The sequence below is a fragment of the Nomascus leucogenys genome, chromosome 18 (genome assembly GCF_006542625.1).
Source record: "Nomascus leucogenys isolate Asia chromosome 18, Asia_NLE_v1, whole genome shotgun sequence".
NCBI lineage: Eukaryota > Metazoa > Chordata > Mammalia > Primates > Hylobatidae > Nomascus > Nomascus leucogenys.
Window position 1 is genome coordinate 33,885,122 of NC_044398.1, and position 10,067 is coordinate 33,895,188.

Genomic DNA, 10,067 nt, shown 5'->3' on the forward strand with positions numbered 1-10,067 from the left:
GTGACTAAAAATTTTCATTTAGAAGGTTTTTTTGCCAGGTGCAATCCCAGTACTTGGGAGACTCAGATGGGAGGATAGCTTGAGGCCAGGAGTTTGGGACCAGCCCGGGCAACATAGTGAGACCCTGTTCCAAATTTTTTTTAAATTTAGAGTTTTTTTTTTTTTCTAATGCCCAGAAGAAAACAAATGAGTAGAACCTGAAGAAATGAGTGGACAATTAGTCTGAAAATGAGAGCCGTCTTCAATTTCTTAAAATTTATTGTTAACTAACATTGATTATGAACACAATCCAGGTATTAGACGAGTGCAGTGGCCACAGTAAGGAAGGTCAGTCTTTGCCTGCAAATGTCTCACAACCAATGGACACACCGTGCATACTGTCCTTTTCCCCAGAAGTGTGAAGTCAAGGAAAGCTCTGTGGAAGATGTAATGTACACACTTGAGAGAGGCCTAAAAGGATGATTAGGAATGGGTAAAAAAGGTGGGAAGGAGGAAACATGTGTGGAGATGTCACAATGGGGCTAGTTCATGTTTACACTCTTCGAAAGGTTTCCATGTGGCCAGTGAGGGAAACTGCAGGGAGACAGATGTGGATTAAATCCTGGGAATAGTCTCCCCTAGAAGGGCTGTTCAGAGGGACGATGAGCTGATGCTGGGATTCTTGGGGCCCCTCCATTCCACATGGGTCCGGCTAAGAGGAAATGACCACCTCTCTTGGATTTCATAGGAGGGCTTGAGACATTGACTAGGGGAAAGCAGCAGACATATGGGTGCTCTTCCTTCTGGATATGGCCCTGCAGAGTCTGCTCTCTGCCAGACCCAGGGCTGCAGCCAATCCCCTGCTCTTCCTCAGTGCTGATGGCTCCAGCCTGCCCAGCAGCACCAAGGGCTGTGCTCACAGGGGAACAGACACCCACAAAAACAGACTCACATTACCCAACAGCTCTCATCCACCCTGATGGGCAGCTCTTTGGAACATCACATTTATGTGATCTCATTGGGAGTTTGTCATGAAGAGAGAGGGTCACACTTTATAAACAATGAAAGACACGAGAATACTGCAATACAGACATTCAAGGAAACAATGGAATTGGAACCTCTTTTGAATGGGGCTTCTGCCTCCTGCCAGATGTGGAACTCTGGGTGTATCATTGAACCGTCCAGGCTGCAGTTTCTTCACCTATAAAAAGTGGGTAGAAGTCTACCTTCGTTTACAGGATAATATATGTGAAATGTTATACATAGACGCTACGTATAAACATGTAAATGTTATAAGGCTAAGTATATGCAAAGAGTAATATTTAGTGATTTCTAAACACCATGTATAATAAAATGATTAATTTGATAGGACAAATCTTCACTGACTTTAACTTTACAAAGATAATGACTATGTCCCCTTTATCATGAAGATAAAGACTGTTTCCCTTTTTACTCTTGAACCTTCCTGTGTCAAGTTCAGTGCTTGGAACACAGTGGGTGCTCAATATATACTTGTTGGATAAATGGATGGAGCTGCTGCAAAGGGTTGGTTTCAGAGGCTTGAAGCCCAAGCCATTTCCACCCCATGGCCTGGGTTGTTCAGCTGTTGTCTTCCATTCCTTCTTTCTCCTTGTCCCCCTCAGCGTCTATGTGCCCTTCACCATCATCACAGACAGCTGGATGTTCTCTAAAGGAGCCATCCCTGCACTGCGGGGCTGCAGGGGGGCAGCTGGGGGCTTTCCTGCGATGAACACAGCAGCGCAGGACCCACTTGCTGCAGCTGCAGGGGCCCTGGGCTGCCCAGGCATAGGCGCCCACAGGCACTGCAAGCAGCACCACACATAGGACCACTGTGACATGCAGGAGGCGCTCACGTGCCTCTAGCCCACCAGCATCTCTGCCTGTTACAAAAGCTACACACTGGCCCTGGTGTGGAGGCTGGCCCTCTAGGCTGAGGCAGGCCTCATATTTTGTGCCAGGAAGGAGGTCATCCACAGCATAAGTATTGATTCCGGGGCCAATGTGAACCACCTCCTTCCTGAAGGCTTCATCCGATGCAATGTAGAGGGTGAACCACTCCTCCTTAGAGGTGTCAGCCACTGCAAGCCACTCCAGCAAAATGCCATGCACTGTCTGCTTGACAACCCGCAGGTCAATGTAGGCATTGCCCTCTGAGGGGATGGAAAGAGAATCAGGTGCATGTAGGGCCTGGGAAGGCTGGACATGGAGAGAGATTACAAGGGTGCTCTTGCCAATGGAGTTGGAGGCCATGCAGGTGTAATTACCACTGTCTACCAGGTGGGCAGCAGGTATGGCCAGCTCCGACAGAGCAGTGTCTTCTCCAGTAGAAGATGTCAACACTGGGTGGAAAGAAAAACAAAACAGCTGTGCATTTATCTGATAGACTGCTGGAAAGTGTCTAGCAATGCCAGTTTTGTTTTGCTTTGCTTTGTTTTTTGTTATTGTTGTTGTTAAAAGATGGTGGTAACCTCTTATGAACCTCGTACCTGGTGTCAGGTGTTTGCCTCCCAGCAATCCTGTAAGATAAGTAACTGATTTTTACACATAGGATATTGAGGATTGGAGCAATCCATCAGCTTGCCTATAGTGAGAGTTGTTCAGAAGCAACAATTGATATGGGACCTGGCTGTTCAATCAATGAAGACCATACTCTCAAATTCACTAACTGCACCCACCAAACCACCTTCGCCTTGCTGAGCCATGGCTTTCAGGAGAGATCTTGCAACTATGTGATTGTGTGATATTATGAGTTTCAGGAAGTGCCTTCTTACCTTCCAGATGCACAGTTCCTCAGAGCCTGGAGCCACATGCCTGGGCTCCTATCCCTAATGGAGCTCCTATCCAGTGTGGTCCTGGGCAAGTTGCTTAAATTCTCTTGACAATTTTCTTGTCAATAAAATGGGATGATAAGCAATCACCTATCTCATTAGTTTGAAAGTAAGTGTTCAGTAAGTCTTAGCTTATATTTTTACTGAGAGATTATATAACACGTTGCCAAACAGTGATTATAGAACACCACAAAAGACAACACCTGGATGCATTTCTTGGTTTTCAAAGAAGCTACAACAATAAATCCTATATTTTTCTTTCATCAATATTGAATGCCAAACCAATAAGGTATTATCAAAACAATATAAAATGTGAAAATTCAGCTAATTGGGTATTTTTTAAACCATCCAGAGTTTTGTCATAATGTATAACAAATACCTGGGCAAATGACTATATTTCCCAAGTTTTACCCAGCTATTCCTAGTTGTCTTCTAGACAGAGAACAGAAGACAGGACACAAGGAATGTACAAAGATTCTTCTTTTCAGCTTTGGGATACCCCCAGGGAGACCATCCCCAGCTTTGTGATATGCCCAACCCTACAGAGTAGCATTAAAGGTAATCCCAGCTGAGGTATGAAAACAGAGCAGAGGGTTCCAGGAAGGAAGAGGCAGGTTTGAATTCCAGCCCCAGGGCCCACAGAGATCACTTCCTTTCCCTGGGTCCCAGTATTACAAATTCAAGCCAATAAGGTCTGAACAATTTTATGTCAATGTTATTTCAAACAAGCACCCCAGGTGATTCTGCTCAGGCAAGTCAAGGAAATAAGTAATAGATCATCTTTAGAATAAATCCTAGTCAAAAATTCTAGAATTCTAAAATACATAGTCCAGTGTTTTGCATCTAGAAGATTCCAAAAGACTATATCTGCTCATATAAAATTTTATAATATTTACATAAGATATTAAATTAGCCCTGAAATATGTATTTATATAGGTGTATATGTTCTGTATGCAAAGACACCTGTATGCAAACATTTAAAATAATGCCAATAGTGGAACACTACCTTGGAATCTTTTCTGTTCTAGTGAGCGTAATTCAGGGCTATCCCAATCTTACTTGCACCCACCCTTCGTGATTGACCCAGCTTTGAACCTCTCTAATGAGGATGGGTTTGCTACAGACCTCTCCATTCCCTCCAGATACACTGAGAGGGTGCATGTGGCTTACCATCAAATTCTCTCCACATACTCAGGGGATAAGTCCATGCAATGGATGGTGAAGGGCTGGCCTGTGCCAAGCATCGCAGGGTCACATTCTGTCCCACCCGGATGGTGACATTGGCACTGGGGGTTGAGATCTGTGGCTTCATGCAAGCACTAAGCTCAGTTTCATGAAAAAGCTGCCCTGCCTTGGACAGAGGGCCCCGGCATATCAGGTAGGAATTCACCAGGATGACTGGGAGGGTAATGGACTTGACAAACTGGACAAGCGCCCTTAGGCGACAGTCACATACCCAGGGGTTGTCATGCAGGGCCACCACCAGGCTGGAGACAATCTCAGCCCCACAGTCAGTCTGCCGGCGTTTCTGGTAGGCTGGCCAGTTCAGGAAGACACTCTTGGATACAACTGTAAGCCTATTGGAGGATAGGTCAAGGTAGGTCAGGCTGACCAAGAATTGAAGAGCCAGCTCAGGGAGTGCATCAATCTTGTTGCGTTTGAGATCCAAGACCCTCAGGAGAGGGGTGGCACGGAACGCTGTCCATGGTACTGAGCAGAGCTTGTTCCCCTCCAGTCTCAGCTCCCTCAGTTCTGGCAGGTGTTCCAGGGCTCCTAGGTGGATCACACTGATATTGTTAAAATTGAGCCAAAGGTATTCCAAGGTGCTCATGTTGATGAAAGACCCTTGGGGCATCTCAAATAAGGGTGAGTTTTCAATTCTCACTTGCTTGAACTCTTCAGAAAGGTTCCCAGGGATCTTTCCCAAGGAGACAGATGTGCACTGCAGAGTCCTGTACAAGAAACCAGAACAGCTTTAAGATAAACAACAGGGGACTGGAAAGTGGGGTCAGGCTGATCCTGGCATTAGACATGTGAATCAGAATAAAAATATTATTATTCATTGAAATAAAAGAGTTAGACTCATTTTGGTAAAAATGCACAGTTCAGCAAAGTTCAGTCCCAACTAGAATGAGTCTCATAGAGATTTGCTGATTTCCTGCCAATTCTAAGCCTGCTTCCACTCCACATCATCCCCAAAGAAAACCCATTCCCCATAACCCTCTAACATCTGGCCAGCAGAGCGCACCTGCCAAAACTCTCCTCTGAGCAAGTGCATCCTGGCAGACAGAAAGGCTGAGCTGCATGTGTATCCAGAAAGACCAGAACTAACAGGAAGTAATGAAAAACTGAAGCCATATTTCTCTGTAAGAAAATACGTTGTGAGTTTTGAATAAGTATCGCCCCAGCTTCCGAGTGGCAAATCCTATTATTGGTAATCCATGGTGATGTAGGTCGCACAGCAGCAGGAAAGCCCATGGGACCTCTGAGGTCTGTTACAGCCCAGACCACAGGTTCAGTCAGAACACAGGAAGGGGGATCAATGTCTCTTAACTAGGGTCAGGAAATTCAACATTTGAGTGATTCTTGAGTCTGAAAAGCAAACTCCAGGTCAGATATCCAATTCCATACAGATTCTACATTTCTCAGTGTCTTAAAAAGAAGTCTAAGAAACAAGCAGGCAGTGCTATTCTGAGCACGACTGTTCAGGGAATGTGGCCAGAATCCAACTAATGCTTCATCATTTGCAGTTGATTCCTGAAACCTAGAATTTCCAATCATTTTCTCAAAGTGAAAATAGGTGATGAGTAACAAAGTAATTCTGTGTTCATTCCCATCATTTGTTCTCTTTCCAACACCACGGGTGGTGTAGTCATGCTCCTACTGCATTAAGACAGCTGCTTCTGCAGCTTGGGCCACCAGTTTCAAATACAAGATGGTATTTTCTGGTTAAACCAAAAGATTATTTTCTTGGACTTCACAAACTTTCCTTAATACTGTGTATTTCACTTCATCAAAATGGACAACCTACATTTTAAAAAGAGATATATACAATTTTATATGCTTGCTCTTTCACTCTTCATTTATTCCACAAATATTTACTGGTCATTTGCTTTAAGCTACACTCTTGCTCAATAAATGGAACAGGGTTGAGGGCAAACCTATTATAGACCCTGTCCCAAGGAGTCTTCTCTCTTGTTTGTGCTTCTGAGTCTTGAGATCTTTGGAATGTAATTTAATCTCTGTGAGTCTTCTCTGCATAGTGAGAATATTAACAAATACCTCATAGTGTTTCCAGGAATTTATTTCTCATTATTTTTTAATTTTTGTATTTTTTCAGAGATGGGGTCTCACTCTGTTGCCCAGGCTGGTCTCAAACTTCTCAGCCTCCCAAGTAGCTGGGATTACAAGTGCAAGCCACTGCATCCAGCCATATTTTTAGAAAAGTTTGAGATTATGTTAAATACAACACCTAGCACACAGTTGGTGCCCATTAATCCTCCTCCCACCAACAAACTCTTTAAGATCTGAAAAGTCTACATCCCTATTAACTAGGGCACTTCCAGTTGAATATTGAAATTCCATGAGTTCCTTTAAGACTCATGATATACATTGTACCCTACAAAAGGCCTCAGCAAAGAAAATCCGCTTAGCTAACCAGTGAGGGGGGAAATGGGTCACCAGCTAAGCTGATTACACTCCAGGCTTTCCGTCCAAGCCAGATATATTTGCAGGAGTTTCCAAACAGTCTAAATCTAAAACCTGGGGGGACCACTGGGTTTGTCTGGAGGTAAAAATCCAAAACAAAGAGAGCTATTTGCAGAAAGTTTGTCATACATATGGCGATGTGCTGCCTAGATCCCCCTTCAAGGGATAAGTGGATGCTCAGCTGCAAGGAGTGCTTGCATGAGGTCATGTCCTTCCCAAGGCAGCCACATCCCACGTTCAGTGACTGAGGGTGGTGAGGGCCTGGCCAGTTTGCCCTGATGGGGGAAAACTCTGATGAGCAATTATCACTCCAGAGTCCCCTACCAGCTTTGCTAAGGCTTTGTCAGGCTTGTTTCATGGAAATATGTGATTTAATTCATGACTATTCCAAACCACTAGTGGGTTTCTTTCTCTCCCCTTACCCCAAAGGATAAAGATCTTAAGAGTCCTCCATTCCCCCACAATTTCCTCTCTGTCCATCTCATGCCTGCCTTTTCAAATGAATCCAGCTCCATCCGACTTTCCAGAAGTTTGCGGGAAGCTTGTGAAGCACACCCACTGGCATGCTGTCTCTAGAATCATCTAGGCCACTTCTCTACTGCCCCCTACTCCTTTCCTGACCCCCTCATTCTCTGGTTTCCTTATTTGGCATATGAACAGAGGGAGTGGCTCTCTTGGAAATTGAGGCAGGAGACCAGCACAATTAAAGTTAGCGTGGGTCAAGTTACTTATGTTAAACAATCTGTGGTTAAGTGTAGTTCCTAAACTCAAGAGACCCTAACAACAATGGCAAGAGGGTCTGGGAATATTACAACCCATCTTCCCTTCTGCAGGATGCTTTTCAGAACTAGGCTCTTAAAATTCTCCATAGAAACAGAGTCGTGGGGGAGGAATTACTCTGTGCTTGTGAAATGCTTACATATAAATGGCTGCAGGGAGCCAGCTCCCTGGCTTGTCTTAATAGAATCTTAATAGGATAGTGTCCTATCTATTCAATTGGAAAATGCCACTCACCTTCCCAATATTAGTAAAACACTGGGATAACTCAGACAGAGAACGGGGCATCCTATCAGGGAGCAGACACGCTGTACTCCGTTTCTGTAAAGCTAGGACTTGTTCCCACCCCCATCCTCTGCTGCCAGCATGTCTGAGATGCTGCCTCAGCTACCCATGCTCTAAGGTATGCCTGTGGCAGACACACAAAAGACCTTTCCAAGCCTCCTTGAAATAGGTGGGCTACAAGACTCTTGATCTGGCTAATGAAATGTTACAAGAAATGAGGTTTGAAAAGCCCTAACATGATCTCCCAATTTATCTTTTTCCTTGTTGTGGCAACCACTGACATTCTAAATGGTGGAGTCTTCCCAGCCATGTCCTTGAGTAAATAAGTGAAGCAGAGCCCTCCCTCCTTCTGTATTTCCCAAACTTAAGTAGAGTCTGTGGAACAGGAATACATTTTTCTGTGTTAAGCCATGGAAATTTGGGAATGGTTGCCTAAGCATAAATCTAACCTATCCTAACTACAATGCCCTTGTGAATAAATATGCTCAGGTACTTGTATGTTGATTTTTGCCTTTGTTAGATTAAATGATAATTAAGACAAAAATTTCCAGCTCTTGTCCTCTAGACAAACTGCTCACTGAATCCCTTGATTGATAGCCTAGGTTTGATAGCCCACATCCACTTTCAGAGCACAATTTCTGTATTTGCCTTTTTGTACCCAGCAACTTCAATGGGCAAGTGACCTTGGACATATTCTCTGCTTAATCATGAGGAATATAACCATGTTGCAGTCATAAAAAGACATCATGAAGATACTATTATTCCAGCCAACCTCCAAACCAGGCTTCCAAGGCCAGCTATGCTGCAGCCTCACCATGGCCCAAATTGGTCTTCAGCATTGGAAGGCCAGAAATTCTTTTGCCAGGATACTCAGAGGGCATTCAATTTTCAGGGACTAACTCATACTCATCAGACTCACATACTAAAAGACTAAGGTAAGCCAGACATCATTTTATTTTTTACAATAAGAATGTGTTTCTTCTCATGACTTGAATATTCATGAGCATAATCCAGGATGATTCTTCTCTACAAGAGCAAACCAGGGAAGACAGGATACACAAAGGAAGGTTGACAGATGAGTTTTGGGAGGCTTATCATCTTGGAGGCTGTATTAGTTCATTTTCACACTGCTGGTAAAGACATACCCAAGACTGGGTAATTTATAAAGAAAAAGAGGTTTAGTGGACTCACAGTTCCACATGGCTGGGGAGACCTCACAATCATGGCAAAAGGCAAGGAGGAGCAAAGGCATGTCTTACATGGCATCAGGCAAAAGGACTTGTGCAGGGGTACTTCCATTTATAAACCCACCAAATCTCATGAGACTTATTCATTACCACAGGAACAGTATGGGGGAAACTGCCCCCAAGATTCAATGATCTCCACCTGGCCCCACCCTTGATTCGTGGGGATTATTACAATTCAATGTGAGATTTGGGTGGGGACACAGTCAAACCATATCAGAGGCCTTTCCATCCAGACCATGAAAATAGGTCCCAATAAATCATTGGATCATTGGCAAGATTGAATTCTCTCTCTCTCTTTCTGTCTCTGTTAACATCAGATAAATACTACAGATTTCTTTCTTTTAAGTTCCTGATTTTTCTTCAAACAAGACTCAATAAAACTGGCTAAATGTTACTTGTCTTTAGGTCAATAACTGTCCCATCATGATTGGTTTAGACAATCATTTAAAGGCAACATCCTGATCACTTCAACAGATGACTGCTTTCATCTACTGAGTTTACATTTGTCCTAATTTTGCAGGTGTCTATCACTCTCATTTATCAGAGAGTCAGAATTGAGTCTTGGGTCTCCAAAACTCACCAGAAATACCTTTCCAAATTTTCATAAGGGGTAAACAAACTACAATCTCAGGGTCAAACCCAGCCTGTCACCTGTTTTTGTAAAAAGTGTCTTATTGGAAGACATCCATACCTACTAATTTACATATTGTCTATGGCTGTTTTGCATCCCATCAGCAGAGTTAAGTAGTAGCAACATAGCCTAAAATATTTACTATTTGCCTTTCTTTACAGGAAAAATGTTTGCTGGCTCCCAATGTACACAGTGTCTTTGTCATCTTTCAACAAAACAGCCTCTCTTACCAATGTCTATGGTCCACAAGTTATAGTCAGGTGCACCCTCCAGGTGGTGGCAGAAGATATCCAAGAATGGAAATTCCACACTCATGTGCATGGGTGCTCTCATGGTTCTGATCCCAGGTTTCAGTGATTTTTAAAAAGTTAATTTCTATAGTGAACCTGCTGTGGACCACACTGCAGGGACTGATACTGAATAAAGACCCTCAGCCTGATGAGAAAGTTGTCGAAGAACTGGATTCCGAAAGAGAATTCATCACTTCCTTGTATAAATCATTCAACTCTTTGGTCCTCGTCTGTAAAATCAAACAGCCCAGCCTCCATAGTGGGTTGTCATGAGTATCAAATGTGAGAAAACTGAGTGAAA

At 43.6% G+C, this 10,067-nt stretch overlaps 1 protein-coding gene across 2 annotated transcripts; it reads right to left on the reverse strand.

The window, feature by feature from the left end:
- Positions 1–134: 134 nt before the first annotated feature.
- Positions 135–5,249, reverse strand: LRIT2 (leucine rich repeat, Ig-like and transmembrane domains 2). 2 transcript variants are annotated; one of them, XM_004091173.3, is made up of 4 exons: positions 5,077–5,249; positions 3,999–4,780; positions 2,487–2,516; positions 144–2,339 (listed from the first exon to the last, which is right to left on the reverse strand). In XM_004091173.3, the coding sequence occupies exons 1-4, from the start codon at positions 5,184–5,186 to the stop codon at positions 1,579–1,581; spliced, it is 1,683 nt and encodes a 560-aa protein (XP_004091221.2). In that variant the 5' UTR covers positions 5,187–5,249; the 3' UTR covers positions 144–1,578. The 2 variants fall into 2 exon arrangements, with proteins under 2 accessions (XP_003274515.2, XP_004091221.2); XM_003274467.3 differs by lacking the exon at positions 2,487–2,516 and having other exon boundaries at positions 135–2,339; positions 5,077–5,204.
- Between the last annotated feature and the right edge of the window lie 4,818 nt (positions 5,250–10,067).

Coding starts and splice junctions, on each gene's coding strand:
- LRIT2 (XM_004091173.3), bottom strand. CDS start 5,186: ATGGCTTCAGTTTTTCATTACTTCCTGTTAGTTCTGGTCTTTCTGGAT. Junction 4,781..5,076: donor TCAGAGGAGAGTTTTGGCAG/GTGCGCTCTGCT, acceptor TTTCTTGTACAG/GACTCTGCAGTGCACATCTG. Junction 2,340..2,486: donor AGGCAAACACCTGACACCAG/GTACGAGGTTCA, acceptor CTTTCCACCCAG/TGTTGACATCTTCTACTGGA.